General features: G+C 39.8%; 1 protein-coding gene across 1 annotated transcript in view; it reads right to left on the bottom strand.

The window, feature by feature from the left end:
- LOC135726627 (von Willebrand factor D and EGF domain-containing protein) overlaps nucleotides 1-17,717 on the bottom strand; it is an 83,445-nt gene that overhangs the window by 37,987 nt on the left and 27,741 nt on the right. Inside the window, exons 11-16 of the mRNA XM_065244652.1 lie at nucleotides 15,489-15,691; nucleotides 14,090-15,000; nucleotides 6,809-6,945; nucleotides 5,481-5,642; nucleotides 4,473-4,574; nucleotides 2,054-2,168 (exon numbers count right to left, since the gene is read on the bottom strand). Coding sequence (XP_065100724.1) covers nucleotides 2,054-2,168; nucleotides 4,473-4,574; nucleotides 5,481-5,642; nucleotides 6,809-6,945; nucleotides 14,090-15,000; nucleotides 15,489-15,691 — 1,630 coding nt within the window. The remainder of the gene's footprint in view (nucleotides 1-2,053; nucleotides 2,169-4,472; nucleotides 4,575-5,480; nucleotides 5,643-6,808; nucleotides 6,946-14,089; nucleotides 15,001-15,488; nucleotides 15,692-17,717) is intronic.

Here is a 17,717-nt window from a genome sequence, read left to right on the forward strand (position 1 = left end):
GAAGCGGGAGGAATTATGATAATGTCGATCTTGTCTACATCATCAATCCCAAGATGTAAACTGTTGCCTACAATCTGTGTACCTTTTGCATATCCCAGGCTATGTTTACATGGAAACGATCTGAAGAGAAAACGTAAAAGTGGCTTTGCGCTATCACTTTTTATGCCGCGTTTATACGAGCGTATTGAGGAGGAAATCTGCGTGCATACGGTGACGCAAAAATGTGTGATATTCGATGTAGTTTACACTCCAGGCGGCTAGGTGGCAATGTGAAGCACTGACACACAACACCACCAAGTCCGCGCACCTGCGTAAACCCTTTTCCTTGTTCTCCCAGGTCTCATCCAAAGCCGTCTGGTTTGCCACCGACGAATTGGCGCATCAACAATTTGATGGAGGTCATTAATGCACATCTCTGATCAGTAATACTAGCTGTGAATATTTCGTAAAACAGCTGGAAAGACATTTATCAGAGCTGCTATGGCAACTTGAAGGCCGACGTATGGAAATAATAATGTTTGTTGTTATTTTCCTGAACTGGCGTATGCCTGTGACGTAAAAGCTTATGCAACGAGAGCCACCGTGAGCAGACTTTTGCGTTTTTACCCTTTAGATGGGAACGTGAGGGTATATCGTTTTTAAGATTTTCACTCTGGAGGGTGGTTTCACTTTTGTGCATTTTTAAGCCCCAAAAATGCCGTCACCGTGTAAACAAAAGAGTATTCGATAAAATATTTTTACGTTTTCACCCTAGAGCGTTCTCATGCGTATAGGCCCGCAGATGATGACATGTTTGTGTGTGGCGGCTAGCGTAGCTTCTCTATGCGTTTCGAAAGAGAGGGGTGAGCTGCGGACTGATCTTTGGTTGCAATTCACAAAAATTCACCGCTAAAAATTACACAGTGGACCTTTAAATGAGCCATGTTCGAAAATAGCTGATATACGCAATAGTAACCGATAAAATTAAGTGCATTTGGGTAAAGTACACATTTTATCATTTTTTTATCAATATTTGGGAATCAAACCTGTGACAGGTGTTGCTGGTGGATTGATCGACCCACTAAGCTACTATGCTTTAGTAAGTAGTAGATTATGGCAGTGGTTCTCAAACTGGTCCTGATATGGTGCCAGGGGGCCCCCAGTTTTATGAAATTTTAAATACATTAATTTATCATAATTTCTGTGTAATTAAATAAAAAAAAATTATTAACCAACAGCACTACGTTGTATAATATAATACGTTTTGTTTAATTCAAATATTAAGTTTTGTGTCTTGAATTTTACGTAAGGATGCACCATATACAGGGGGGGAGGGGTGGACCCCTAAAAATGTGTGAACTACTGGATTAGGGTGATTATAATTTGCATAATGTACAAATTACTATGTGTACGTGTTTTCTATACATTGTACAACAACTTTGCCCTTTAATCCTAACAGCACATATTCGAACCTCTAAAGAGTCACATGACACTTTACCGATGTCCTATAAATGTCCTGTACCGTCTCCCGGGAAAATAACTGCTTGAAGACACAAATCAAATATTACATATACTATATGCCTAAAGCCTTCTCGATGTCACAATAAAACCACCTTTCAACTTTATTACCAAGTGCTTCGCCTCATTTTTTGCAACTCAGTAAAGCCCGAAAACGTAACGTCAGCTGATTAAAATTCACAGCGAGCAAAATCCAGCTGCCTCTCCTGTCTCATAGTGTCTCTATTTAGCCGCAGTTATAAAGGCAGATCTAGCACGTTAAGATAAAAGCGTTTAACTTCAAACTCGTAGCTAGACGGCGCGCGCCTTTTCACTTTCACTTCCTTTTAAGATGCCATAATAATTGACCGAGAAAGAAACTTTAGACGTTTTCAGTGTGTGCTCACTGTTTTGACCGTGTTTTATAGGTAAAAAATGGGGAGTGTAGCGCAAATTAGTGGTGCAAACTTTAACCCATTGTCTTCCACATTAGCACCATGACTCAAATTAGCCTGTCATCTTGCGTTAATAAACATTTGCATAATGTAGTAAAGATGTTCATAGGCAAAAGTGTTACCTTCATTAATAGACCAGGTGTATTTGGAGGCTGTGGAGTTACACAACAGACATGGAACAGAAGGACTGGAGTCTCCATCAGCAAAACACATGCCGTCTATATTACATGTCATCTCCTAGTAGAGAGGAGATGAGAGAGAGAGAGAGAGAGAGAGAGAGAGAGAGAGAGAGTTAGTTAGTTTGTGCATTTCCTGGGATCGAAACTATGACCTCGGTGTTGCTAGCGCAATGCTCTACCAACTGATCTACAGATTCACAGCTCTATAAATTCCCCTGTTAACTGCACCATTGTAGATTACTGCCATGTTTTGCTACAGCTCACAGTTGCGCTGTGGCTCAAGCCAACTTCCTCTGTCAAACCTTTGAGATAAACCCTGGCTGTCTTCGCTATAAATCACCTAAGCATAAAGCCCGGAGCTGATAAAATCTCTATATTTCAAGTTTCCAATATCCAGAGGAACATGTAAGTCACAGCGCCCAGAGGACATCCACGCAGAGCAAAGCAGAGAAGATAAACAGACACCAAACGGATCGGCCTAGATAACTCATCTCTCACGCTGAGATTACACGGTATGCGGTGGAAAACCTACAGAATAAAAAGTGAGAAGAGAAAGACGACGTCAGGTTGCATACAAAAGAACAGATGCTCGCGGGAACGGTTACAACATCAGTGTCGTGAATAATATTTGGTGTTGTCTGTTTTTCACATAAACACTTAAATCGAGTTTTTCCAACCCACTCACCCCAGGGCCGGTGTTAACTGCACCCAACACTCGCGTATCAGGCTATCTTGCTGTGCAGGATACAAAACTGATATGACAGACTTTTGAAGTAAATAAACTTGCAACATTTTCCAATGGAAAATCCGGGAAGATGGACGTGTGCTTGGAACTGATAGAGGCCCACATGAAAGATGTGGAGAAACGATCATGGATGTATTTTCAATCAGTTCTAATAAACTTTACAGTGCACTGCAAAAAATGATTTTCAAGAAAAAAAATTTTTAGTATTTTTGACTTGTTTTCAGTAAAAATATAAAAAAATTCTTAAATTAAGATGTTTATTCTTGATTAGCAAAACTACCCAAGAAAATAAGTCTAGTTTTTAGACCAAAAATATCAAATTTAAGTGATTTTTTGCATAGAACAAGCAAAAAAATTATTATCTGCCAATGGGGTAAGCAAAGAAATCTTAAATTTTTTTCTTAAACACTAAATTCAAGAAAAATTCAAGGATAATTTGCTTAACCCATTGGCAGATTATTTTGCTTGTTTTATGCACAAAATCACTTAAATTTGATATTTTTGGTCTAAAAACTCGTTTTGCTAATCAAGAAAAAACATCTTAATTTAAGAATTTTTAGATATTTTTACTGAAAACAAGTCAAAAATACTAAGATTTTTTTCCTTGAAAATCTTTTTTTCTTGATAAGCAAAATGACCCAAGAAAATAAGTCTAGTTTTTAGACCAAAAATATCACATTTAAGTGATTTTGTGCATAAAACAAGCAAAAAAAAATCTGCCAATAGGTTAAGCAAAAAAATCTTGAAATTTTTTCTTAAACACTAAAGTCAAGAAAAATTTGCTTAACCCATTGGAAGATTTTTTTTGCTTGTTTTATGCACAAAATCACTTATATTTTATATTTTTTGTCTAAAAACTCGTTTTGCTAATCAAGAAAAAACATCTTAATTTAAGAATTTATAGATATTTTTACTGAAAACAAGTCAAAAATACTACGATTTTTTTTTCTTGAAAATCTTTTTTTCTTGATTAGCAAAACGACCCAAGAAAATAAGTCTAGTTTTTAGACCAAAAATATCACATTTAAGTGATTTTGTGCATAAAACAAGCAAAAAAAATCTGCCAATAGGTTAAGCAAAAAAATCTTGACATTTTTTCTTAAACACTAAAGTCAAGAAAAATTTGCTTAACCCATTGGAAGATTTTTTTGCTTGTTTTATGCACAAAATCACTTATATTTTATATTTTTTGTCTAAAAACTCATTTTGCTAATCAAGAAAAGCATCTTAATTTAAGAATTTTTAGATATTTTTACTGAAAACAAGAAATAAATACTAAGACATTTTTTTTCTTGAAAATCATTTGTTGCAGTGTACTAGAGACTCAAAACCAGTTTGGAGCAAAAAGGCCACCGAGATTAGCAAAAATATCCCCGAAATGTAAAATTAAGGGGTTAATATTTCCTTCCCAGACTATTGCAATTAAAATGAAATGTGAAAAACAACTATTTTTCACTAATCACTAAGGATGTGCGAATGGGAATCGAGTGGCACTCGCCTGATTCAACTTTTGTGCGCGTTATACGTTAAGCCTTGGTGCTAAACACCGTCTCACAGCTCCGACTTGTAAAAGCCGATTTACGACTGTATTACTTCTAAGTGTTTGGATATGATTACCTTCAGCTTGCAGAATCCAGAGGGACTCGCACACAGCTGGCAAATACCATCGTAAAGGGTGAAGATCTTCCCCTCGCTGTACATACGACCATCATTAGTTATCTGAGAGAGAGAGAGAGAGAGAGAGAGAGAGAGACTTCACTGTAACATTTCAGAGCTTCTTTAACTGTGTAAATCCAAAACTGAGGTTAATTTTTCAACCTTTCAGTGACTGTTAATCCCAAAAGCCTTCAGATTAATGTGGGGAGGGGAGCAGAGGTGGATGTATTACCTCACGGATATGTCTTTGATCTGACCTTCAGAGACACCCCGCGGTTCTCCCGGCATTTCAATTTATGTTAATGATTCTCTTCATCCTGGCCTATCCTTTGCAGGCATTTTTTAAATTGGGTAAACACCGAAGCGCTCATTACCATACGTACGCATAGACCAAGGACCATTCCGGGAGTGGCCGATACGCCTTACACCGTACCGTATCGAGGTCAAGGTCACAAACTTTTTAACGTTTATGTTAGCCATATACATAAAGATACGGCTGACTTGTCTATTCGATCTGTGCGCGGGCTGCATCGTCATAACTCGTAAAAATGATTAAAATGATTGTGTTGCCTTTATGGCTGTCATTCAGAACGGAAAGCATCTCCTCCATCTCACGGCTCAACGATTTAGCCGTGATATAATGTTTTAAAGCATCATTTAGCTTCGCCTCCAACACCGCACGCGGGTGGTATAAATTCGGGCGGATTTTCGCGTTAAATCCACAACTGTGAAGGAGATTTCATGTGATTACATTTTGTCGACGTTCTCATTGCTCTCACCGAGGCAGTTCGGAGAGGTAAGGTAACTCTGCGGTTCATTGTTTTTTACTTTTACAGCCACACTATAAGAATTAAAACGAACAAAGTGAGTTTGGAAAAGACGACCGCGTTCCTCTCGCATTTTTTGACCGTAAAAAATCAATCATGTCAGTTTGGACAGATCCTATCTCTGAGATTGATAGAAATGTACCTTGATCTCCCATCTTGCGTAGGGTTGGTCGTCGGCCATGAAGTCTGCGGTGTCGGCAGCCATGTTGTTAAGCCGTGGTACGGCGCACTCCAATGCTCTGGAGCTGAGGAAGGTGGCTCTGGTTTTCTGTTCGTCCTCTGGGATCCAATCTCTATTCATTTGCTAAATATATATTTATTTAATAAGTTAGGATGAGTAGATATAGTACAATTTATGAGACTAAGGCCTGGTTTCACAGACAAGGCTTAGCTTAAGCCAGGACTAGGCCATAAATTAAATTAAAACTCTCCCCACTTCTGGTTATTCATTTTTGAGGAAAAACAGAAGGGGAGAGAGAGAGAGCGAGAGAGACTAGAATAATAAATGTCAAACTAATTTGCTCAAATCGGATGACCACACGCTGTAGGCAATATGTCCGCTGGGAAAAGACAGCAAGAAAGGGGGGAATCTGAAATATGAAATTCAAATAAGTGGACAACATGCAGAGAACATATTCAAATTTGCTTTGTGCGAAGCTTGAAAACTTGATGTGTTTAATATTATATTTTAGATTTTAAAGGAATATCCTGTCGATTACCTCAAAAATATCTGACAAACATTAGCACCACTTTTGTGTGGTATTTCAGTGCCACAAACAGCTTATTATTTACACCAACCACCATTTTAACTATAGGTGCTAAATGCATTGAGAGAGCGTTGCCCAGAATTTAAATGAATTATTATCATATTTAGCGCATTATTGATTGCTTCTTATTCTCAAAACGTTTTTTTTTATTCTAGGATTCAAGCGGCGGTCCCCACAGCATCTACTGAATTAAGTTGGCTTTAAATAGCTGCCCACATAGGGTGACGATTCGGTGTTATTAAATGGAGTCAACACATTCTGAGCAATGCATCTAAATAGAGCGTTTAATAAGTCGCCAAATTTCAAGATGTTTTCCCGGAGTCGATAAAAGGTCTCCGGATAATTACAGCACATTATATGCACGTTTGCATGTCGTTGGCAGATTGTCTTGCTGTTTGTTTTCTTCGTGTTTGTTCTGTATTGTTGACTGATTACTGTTTTTATTGCTTTCGTTATCTCATCAGATGTCCCCAATGCCTTTTGCTCGTTCTTTTAATTAAATATCCAAACAGATGGCAGGCAGGTATTAAAACAGCCACGCTAAGATTCATAAAGCCTTTTTGATGAAATATTAAAGAAGACCGGCTTAGAAAAGGTGCCTGTGATGTAAACAAACAAAAAACCCAAAGTTTTGGAAAGAAAGGAAGAAAAAGAAAGAAAGACGTTCAACCAATACATTTAAAAAAAATTTTAGGTGTCTCACCTTTAATTTGATGACAAGGCATGCGAGGTCACTCGAGTCAATGAAGCCAAGCCCGAAAACCCTCACGCTATTACAGTCAAACTCACGCACGTCACATAAACCACCGTTCTCCAGATCTGTGACTTCTACTGGTTGACCTAAGAGGAAATTTTAACAGTTAGCACGCACATTTCAATGACAGGGCTAACAGGTAAACGTAGCTTGTTATGACTGAAATGGCCTATATAGAGGTGTGGTCTACAACAGTGGTTCTCAAACTGGGGTCCGGGGCCCCCAGGGGAAACCCAGTTTTATGACATTTTATAAAATACATTCATTTATCATGAATTCTGTGTAATTAAACCTAAAAAATGGTAAATGGACTGCATTTATATAGCGCTTTCATAGACCAATGGCCATCCAAAGCGCTTTACAATTTTGCCTCACATTCACCCATTCACTCACACATTCATATACCGACGGCGGTGTCAGCCATGCAAGGCGACATCCAGCTCGTCGGGAGCAGCTTATCGGAGCCATTTGCATGTTGTTACTTGTAAAAAAATAAGGCTACTAACCAACAGCACTACTGTATAACTTAACTCTTTCAACGCCATTGACGAGATATCTAGTCAATTAAGAGAAAACGCTTCCCCGCCAATGACGAGATTTTCCGTATTTCCCTATGGCAAGCGGCTGCATGTCCGTGTCTGTTTTAAAGATCGCTCTGAATGGGATCTCTATGAAAAGTCCGTCACAAAAATGGAATTTTCTCTGCTTTTTGCTCAAAATGTGGTGTTTTTGCAGAAACCTACCCATATTCAAAAGCTGATTACAAAAGAACCACTGAAGGTAGGATGAAAGCAGAGGGTCTGTTCTTTCATTTGGTATATTCTATGTTTATATTTTTAAAGAAGAACATTTTCTGGAAGACATTAAACTTTGGTGAAAATCATGAAAAACGCTGGCGCTGGCTGGCAACTTTAAAAAAAAAACGCTGGCGGTGAAAGAGTTAATATGCTTTGTTTAATTAAAATGTTACATTTTAGAACAGTTTTTTGTCATGAATTTTCTTTGGGGGGGGGCCGCGAAGGAATGCACCGTACACAAGCGGGGCCGCATGCAGAAAAAGTTTGAGAACCTCTGGTCTACAAGACGGTATGGACCAGAAAAGGGGGTCTTGGTCCAAATCAGGACTTTACAATATATCTAAATAGCGCAAATATCAATGGTTTGCGATAAATGAACGATTTAATTTATATTCTTCAAAAGTAACATTGTCAAAGTTTTAGTTCGATGCGTTTAGTATTTGGGCCTTTCCACCAAATAGGTGCTATTTTTGTCCCCAGGACATTATATGTATAAAAAATGCAAGAAAGCTAACATTAAAATACATTTTATTATTAAGCAAAGTGTCCTGCATGTTAATAAACAAATTTAAACGAAATCGCTATTTTGGCCGATAGAGGGCTGCAAAGCGAATGTGAAAGTGCCGTTCACCAGGGACGTCGTTAGGCCTATTTTAGGGGGGCTGAAGCTACCCCAAAATGTTCCTAAGCCCCCCTAAATGACAGGGCTCTCAAGTGTCACGCATTGAGCGTGACAGTCACTCATTACGGTCTTTTGTCACGCACTCCCGCCACACATTGTATTTCTCACGCAGAAAACTATTTATAATATATTTAATATATGCCGCAGGCCCGCAGCGCACAAAAGTTATCTGGTCGCGCCGCTCTCACTATGGAAACCGGCAGGAATCAAGCGCGTATCCCCTAGAGCCTGCCACTTATCAGCCAATCAAAAAAAAAGAAATAGGCTACACAATAGCCAATCAGAAAATAGCACTATTGTATCTGGGTAAGATTTAACGCAACAACCAATGAAAGGCGTCATGCTGCGTCAAGTTTCGTCTCCTCCCCTGATCTGAGTCAGCAGCATGGATTTAGCGCGTTTATCAATCCGCAGGGGGCCGAGCAGAGCGAACATCAGTAGTACAAGGTGTGTGCAGGGCGGACTGGCCATGTTGACCTGGCGGCTGTTCTGACCCGCCGTGCAGTCGTCTCAGGTTGACATGTGAAAGAGAGAGAGAGACAGACGCAGCGAGATGCTGCAAAATCAATCACAGAAATATTCTCCAGGAAGGGAGCAGGTCAGTCACCAGTAAAAGCACGCGTCTATATATTGCTTATTAACGTAACAGGTTTTAAAGTCATGTGCTGGCGTGATGCATTGCATTATGTACAGTTGTTGTACTGAACGCATCAGGCAGATCATTTCATGCAGCGAAACACCAGGTGATTGTGAAGTGTATCCTTTTATAAAACTAGTTTTTTTTGTGGAAAAACTGGATCAAACGTGCAAATTGAGCTTTTAATGGGCATTTCACCTTATATTTGCAGTAAAATAGCTTTTTTAAAATCTAATAATATAATTAAATTATAGCTTATTAAATATGTTTGTTTCATTTCATTTAAAATATTAATATTTTAACATTTGAACTCCTTCCTTTTAAAAAGTGTAAGGCACCTGTGTATTTGTCTTTGGTATGGTAGTATAATGTGTATTCCTAGTAAGTTTTTGAGGGTTCAACATGGTATTTTTAATATTAGCTTGGCTTGGTTTACCTATCTTAACATTTTAAACAATACTAAAACGTATCAACAAGTAAAGTAAAATAAAACAACAAGTAAAAGAAAAACGTTTTGATTAAACTATATCAGAAAGTAGTAAGTACCCATCCAGATTGTTTTATCCATTGTGGTAGCCCTTGCTTATAAAAAGGTTGGAGACCCCTGACCTACAGTATAGACATAGGGGCTGTTTCCCAAACAGGGCTTAAGTCTTGTTCAAGACTAAAATGCCTGTTTGAGTTTTAGTTCTTAACTAAAAGTAGCTTGCACTAACATATCTTAAAATACATCAGTCACGTTGTTTTGTCTCAAGATGCACACCTGTAATATTTTTGTGCTTGTAAAAACTACATAAACATCCTAATATAACTAAGGCCTTGTCCTGGCTTAATCTAAACCCTGTCCTGAAAACCACATCATAATGCATCTTGACAACTCAGTATTAAGGTAGATCACTTGTTGGTCATTCCCCTTTTCTAAATTTTAGATCTGTATAATTTCCAGATTAACACAGTGGCTATCAACTAATAATATTAACCTATAAGATTAGCAAATCCGGTTTATGTTTACATTTATGTGAACACACACATTTATCTTATTTTCTGGTTAAAAGTTTATTTTGTCAAAAAAAATCCTTGGCTAAGGTTTCTATGTGAGCATAGAAATGCAAACAGTAAAATGATGTGTTTGTACTGGAAATGTGTACGTGTATTTACACAGTGAATAATGAATCAGGAAGTCTTCATTGTAAAAAAATCTCCATTCCCAAATGAACATTTTCTAGTCCCATATATGACACACAGGGAATACAATGGAATAGTGGATTGCAATAAGGTTAGTAGTATACAACCTAATAGTTAAATAATATTTGGGGTGGTGGGGGGGGGGGGTATTTGGAGGGGTGTCACTCTTGCCTGTCTTCAAAACTTGAGAGCCCTGGTCAATAGCTTACCTGGTAAAGTATGCTGTGATGCCAATTTTTTTCTATTTCTTGTACTGCTTTTTCTCATTTGTTTAACTTACCAACTTTTTAGCTGTCTGACCTCTGTTTATGGACATTTTGGATGTTTCATGTGACCAATTTGCAGATAGCATTTAAGTCATTGCTTATAGAATAACTAATCAGGAGCAAAGTCTGGCCTAAATTCCCCCATGCAGCTTTGATGTGTCTAAAAGCTAACATTACAGTAACTTTTATTTAACAGAGTAGAAATGGAAGAGGAGGATATGTCTGTCATGTTTTACTTGTTAACATCTTGGTTTCTTGACTGGTTGTTGACATAATTGTAACTCAGATGTGAGTGCAAAAATTTTGCAAACACAAGTTACAAATACTCTGTGGGCTGAGCCCCCCCTGTCTTCCAATCCTAGTGACGTCCCTGCCGTTCACCCTGTTTTGAGTGGATGAATGACTGAAACGTTTTTTTGGTAAAAAAAAAACTCTTTGGTGTTGCTTTAAAGGAGATGAGAGCTGAGACTCTCATAGGTTTATTGCACATTACACCCAAAACACACCCATTACGAAAGTAGGAACAACCCTTATAAGCCGTGCGCTTGGCGCATAAACCATTTCTCTCATCCTTAAATTAGCTAAGTGGGTTCGGACACGCCCGTTTAGACTGTGCGCTTTAGACAATACACTTAGATCGTTAAACTAGGGCCCTTAGTAAAAGATCTTCTAATCGGAGCCATTTGCATGTACTTACTTGTAAAAAAAACTTGGTGGAATGGCCCATTTGGCACACAGATGTTAGCTGGGATATGCGTGTGTGCAACTGTGCATGATAGCAGTGAAATTTGTTTTATTAATTTATTTTTGTTTGTTTGTTTGTTTGTTTACAATGCTTAATTTGCCAGATTTGTATTATGCAACAATAAAACATGGCTGTTCAATTTTAGAAGAGTAAAAGGGGTGCTTTGATTTCCCTAAAAAAAATGAAAGATATGTTATATAATTTTTTCCAAAATATATTTTAATATATCGTTTTTAATGCATTTTCCTTCAATACCGCACAGCCATCAAATGCAGATCATTCAACAACTCTTTTTCTAACACATACACAGATGCATGTACATTGCTCCATAGTGTCCAGTGTTGGAGTCAATAGAAGCAGCAAGCCCCAGGTCACAAAAAATCAAAGCGTTTGTGTGATTGTTGTGTGAAGTCTGCAGTCTTATCATTAATTCAAAACACGGTTGAAAAGCCACTACAGGGGCCTTGTTAACCCAAAGCCTATTGTAAATTCATGTGAACCCCTTAATAATGTTCAGTACAAATGCTCTGCATCCTTCTTCAAAACCACCTGCGAAAAAACTTTGTGATTCAAATGGAAAAGCAACACAAGACTTTTGAGTATTGCACACAAAAATCATTCATCGCTTTTATTAACAATCAAAACAATCCTAAGCTTCCATACAGCCTAAATTTTCAGTCCATCAGTCTTTATTTGACATTAAACAGAAACGGGCACACACTGTATAACTACATTCTCAATAATTAGTTTTTGAATAACGCAAAGATGTAAATATGAGCTTGTCTGGGTTCCTCTAAGGCCTAATAAAACATAGCAACATTTAATACAGTTTCAGTGACAGCAGGCACAAATAATTGCAGTGTAATAGCATTATGCATGATTAATGCCATATACTGTATCACTGCCCAGTCTCTTAAATCTCAACGTTGCGTTCTCTGTAAAATGGTAGCCGTTAAATCACATATTTCAGACAACAGTTGGATTTAAATGAGCCATATTTATAAGTACCACATCAAGAATTTTCTCCACATGGTCTCCATTTGTACATTTTGTTTTCATTATTATTAAAATAACCAAATAAGCCCCCTGATGATGTTTACCTTCAATTCAGATGCAATAAAGCTAATTTAAAAATAAGTAGCTACAACAAAACATATCCACTTGCTTCCTAATCTGACCTCAGAAATCAGAAAAGTCCTCAGTAGTGTGAAGGTGAATTTTCCCATGATGCATTTTGTTCCTGAAATGCAGATTTAAATCAGACAAGCCTGATGCACTAACGCAGGACACACAGTCACACACACATAGACACCGGCCCTGACCGGCTAGGAAGGAAGGTTGAGAGATATTCGTGGGTTTTTAATCTCCACCACAAGGGCGAATGCTCCTGCTTTACGTTTGAAAAGAAGTGATAAATGAGAAGCGGTTAGACTCTGAACCTGGCGGAAAAATGAGTCAGCGTTGAATCGCAGAAATGTCCTTTATAGAGAACGTGACCCCCAATTCACAGCCGGGTATTGCCAATGAATGAAGGTGGTACTGTGAGTGCTGTTGAAGGAAATGCGGATATGTACATGTATTGAATTCAGTTGGATTGTCTGGATTCTTTATAGGCTTTTGCAATGCATTATGGGAAATAAGTAAGTAAGTAAGTAAGTAAGTCATTGACAGTCCAAGCTAGGATGCTAGTGCTAATGATACAGTAAAATTGTCCCATTACTCTATGAAAAGCTTAAACAACAAAAATAAAGCAGCATGAGCATAAATAAGCAAGTTTTAGTCATAACCAGGTCACGTGAAGCCTTGCAAAAATCTACATTTGACTAGATGAAGTGCAAACAGCTATCTGAAACCCCTCAGGCGTGAACAGAGTGATGAGCTTCAGAAAAAATAATGGATGAATGGATGACGCTCCCAGATGGAGAAGAGACATCAACCGATGATCAGTTGGGCAATTAAGTAGATTTATCTAGACGTCTTTCCCGTGCTACCTTGCACGTTGATCCTGACGCGGTTAACATAAATCAGACCTCTCGCTCGCGGAGAGGTAGAGGAGCGTCACATGGTGATAAACAACCCTTTTTGGCTTCCGTAATCTGCCTGCTAATTTTTGTTAAAACTCCCATTTCGTCACCGAAGCAGCCCAGGGGAGCAAGCCAAGAACCTTGGGCGAGATAGAGGCTTAGACGGGATTGCTAATCGGTGAGCGGGCATGGGCGTGTGGCAGCGGGCCAGCTGTTAGCGTACCCAAAATAACAACATCTCATTGATACGAAGGTTGGCTGGGGAGGCTAACGGCGCTTCTGAGACTCGCCGGCGTTGCCGGAAACAGTCGGTCGATAACGTAATCGTAATCAATAAAAACACACTCGCTCAAACGCACGCCATCTGGTTTTGCTTTGAAGATTGGGAAAGTTTGTTTCGTTTTAGAGTTTGAAGGACGAGGAACGCATTTGTGCGGAGTGCACAACAACATGCAGAGCAAAGTGAAATGAACAACGTCTGCAAACTGAAGATAATAAAGATAGACGTAAAGATATAAGCTGGCAGTGCCAAAAAATCTGATCTAATGCCACGGACACTCTCTGGCTCAAAAAGATTGTTTTATTACTAGATGAGGGTCAAGATGCCAATCTAAAGGATTTTTATTATACACATTTGGCAACTCATGGAGATACATTGCAACCCATTAAGTCTTTTAACTTCAATCAAAGAGCATAGGTGCATAGGTTAAATTACAACCCAACTGGTTGGGGTCATCCCTGTTTGACCCAATGCTGGGTTAAAAATACCTCAGCACTTTCAGACTCCTGCTGATATGTTATACATATCTCAATTAGTGTGCTTATCCAGAGAGCCAAGAACATTCTGATATATGATGTCCCCTAGGTGGTACTTATAATTAATGTAACACTTACTTATAGTGAGGCTGCAGTCATGAGAGCTGTAGCCTGGGTCACACTGACATCCCCAATCCACACACCGACCATTCCCGCTACAGAAGTTCGGACACCGAAGAGCCCTTGCAACATCTCCCAATTTTCTCGAACCTCTTTGAGAACGTTGACTCCTGTTTTCCAGCCACTTCCGCTCGCATTCGTTCTCCAGGAAGGGCACGAGAGCGTTCTCCCAAGCCAAATCATCCTTCAGCTGAAGATCCAGGACGCACAGGTTCACAGCCTCTTCCAGGCGCCGGCCCAGCAGATCCTTGCATGTCGTGCCCACGGTTGAGTTAGTAAGGGCCAACTGGCAGACCTCCAAAGCTTTGGCAGACGTGAGACCACTTGGTGTCGGCCAGGACGGGTGGGCAGCTGGGCCACTGGAAACGCAGTGATCATCTGGAAAGAAGTAGGCCAAACTTTCCAGGTCGCTCTGGCTTATGGCCCGGAAGGGGTAGATGGGGAGCAAGTCAAGGGTTTGTCGCTTATGTCGACCACCTGAGCTTGGTAAGGGCACATTAGATTCATTTAAGCCAGGAATTTTGAAGTTAAATAAAGATTTGGTTTCTAGCTCATCTACGCTAAGAGGGATTCGATTTTTGGCATCATTTGGCACTTTACCCGATGCACCCCGCTTCCGGACATTCCGGTTTGAGCTGCGTTTCGCAACGTGCTCGGCAGTGGCGTCTTTGAAAGGGAACAGGGATGCGTAATCCACATCGTCATGAGATTGGCAGCTTGAAACTGGAGGCGGGTTTACTGTGCCATCCGAGACGTGCGTTGAATGGAGGGACGGGTTATATCCCTTTCGACAAGCACAGAAATTCCACTTTATCTCCTCATCCGCGGCAGGTGGCATGCTGTCAAACAGGCTCTCCCCAGGCGCGATCCTGACACGGAGAAATAAAACAAAAATATGACTGCCTCAAATCAGCCTTTGAATTAAGCCCTCAAGCGCTGCGTCTGGAGAGGATTTAGAGTGTGAAAAAGGTTAGCCCATTAGATTAGAGACTTTGCACTCTTTTAATTATCGTTTGACATTAAAACGAGCAAATCAAGGTTAAATGCTGATACAAAACTCTAATCTGAAGCTGAACTGCTCTCGCCGACTTACAGATGCTCCTGCAACTTTTTTTTTTGAAGTTTCTAGAATGGAAACTATTCAAACTTATGCCAATACATTAACATTGCACCATATTGGGTCTAAAGTTAACCTGGACAGTGAAATGATGGCTATTTATTGCTGATTATATAGATTTTCTATGAAGTTATTGAGTATATACTGTAGATATTCAACTTCGACTCTGTATAGCACATTTAAAACAACCGTATTCTTCACAGAATTTCGCAAAAAGAAAGTATACAATTTAGCTCTCACCTCCAGCTCTGAATGAATTCTGCTAGGTCGTTGTCGTGCTGGTTTGTGCCTGCGGGGTGATGGAGGTCATTGTGGCTGTTTCGGTCAAATAAGCCGCACAGGCCTCTGGTGGCATTAAAGTCCCGACTCGGAGCCCTGACGGACAGACTCATTCCCCAATCACTGACGTCCGCTCGTACAAAAGCCCCCGAGCTAAACATCATCTGCAGAGGTTATACAAACTCAGTTCATACAAACATGTTCATAAATATTTCAATTATGCATTTTTTTCATACGCTTTTATCTAATTGAGGTATACTTTTTATCCAGTGGTGGCCGGTGACTTCTTTTTCGAGGGTGCATGATGCGAAATTCATCACAACATGTCAACATTTAGCCCATCATGTGTGTGGCTTCTCATGTCAAAATAGGTGTTTGATGCATCATGTAAACTTAAGTGCATCATGGTTTATGTCAAAATATGAGTTTGTTGCATACGCATCAAAGGGGTTTATAATAAAAGAGACGATCACGTTTTCCAGATACTCGCTTAATCTCGTGTAATCAGAGTTTAGTGTTAAGTTAGTGTCTTGGGAGTATTTTGTGGATGTGAGCGTCTCTTTTATCATAAACCCTTTTGACGCGTGTGCAGCAGGCACGTATTTTGGCATGATGCACATAGGTTAACATGACGCAACGAACACATATTTTGACATGACGCATGATGCACATAGGTTAACGTGACGCAACGAACACATATTTTGACATGACCCATGATGCACATAGGTTCACATGACGCAACGGACACACATTTTTACATGACCCATGATGCACATAGGTTCACGTGACGCAACGAACACATATTTTGACATGACCCGTGATGCGCGTAGGTTAACGTGACGCAACAAACAGATATTTTGACATGACCCGTGATGCGCGTAGGTTCACGTGACGCAACAAACAGATATTTTGATATTACCTGTGATGTGCGTAGGTTCACATGATGCAACGAACAGATATTTTGACATGACCCGTGATGCACGTAGGTTCACACGACGCAACGAATACATATTTTGACATGACCCATGATGCACGTAGGTTCACATGACGCAACAAACACATATTTTGACATGACCCATGATGCGCGTAGGTTCACATGACGCAACGAACATATATTTTGACATGACCCATGATGCAAAAAGGTTCACATGACGCAACGAATAGATATTTTGACATGACCCATGATGCGCGTAGGTTCACACGACGCAACAAACACATATTTTGACATGACCCATGATGCGCGTAGGTTCACATGACGCAACGAACACATATTTTGACATTACCCATGATGCGCGTAGGTTCACATGACACAACGAAGACATATTTTGACATGACCCATGATGCGCGTAGGTTAACATGACGCAACAAACACATATTTTGACATGACGCATGATGCACAGAGGTTAACATGAAGCAACGAACACATATTTTGACATGACCCGTGATGCGTGTAGGTTCACATGACGCAACAAACACCTATTTTGACATGACGCATGATGCGCGTAGGTTCACATGACGCAACGAACACATATTTTGACATGACGCGTGATGCACGTAGGTTCACATGACGCAACGAAGACATATTTTGACATGACCCATGATGCGCATAGGTTCACATGACGCAACAAACACTTATTTGGACATGACCCATGATGCACGTAGGTTCACATGACGCAACGAAGACATATTTTGACATGACCCGTGACGCACGTAGGTTCACACGACGCAACGAACACATATTTTGACATGACCCATGACGCACGTAGGTTCACACGACGCAACGAACACATATTTTGACATGACCATGACGCACGTAGGTTCACACGACGCAACGAAGACATATTTTGACATGACGCATGATGCGCGTAGGTTCACATGACGCAACGAAGACATATTTTGACATGACGCATGATGCACGTAGGTTCACATGACGCAACGAAGACATATTTTGACATGACCCATGATGCGCATAGGTTCACATGACGCAACAAACACATATTTTGAAATGACCCATGATGCACGTAGGTTCACTTGACGCAACAAAGACATATTTTGACATGACCCATGACGCGCGTAGGTTCACATGACACAACGAAGACATATTTTGACATGACACATGATGCGCGTAGGTTCACATGACGCAACGAAGACATATTTTGACATGACGCATGATGCACGTAGGTTCACATG

This window comes from Paramisgurnus dabryanus, chromosome 24 (assembly GCF_030506205.2).
Source record: "Paramisgurnus dabryanus chromosome 24, PD_genome_1.1, whole genome shotgun sequence".
NCBI classification, from domain to species: domain Eukaryota; kingdom Metazoa; phylum Chordata; class Actinopteri; order Cypriniformes; family Cobitidae; genus Paramisgurnus; species Paramisgurnus dabryanus.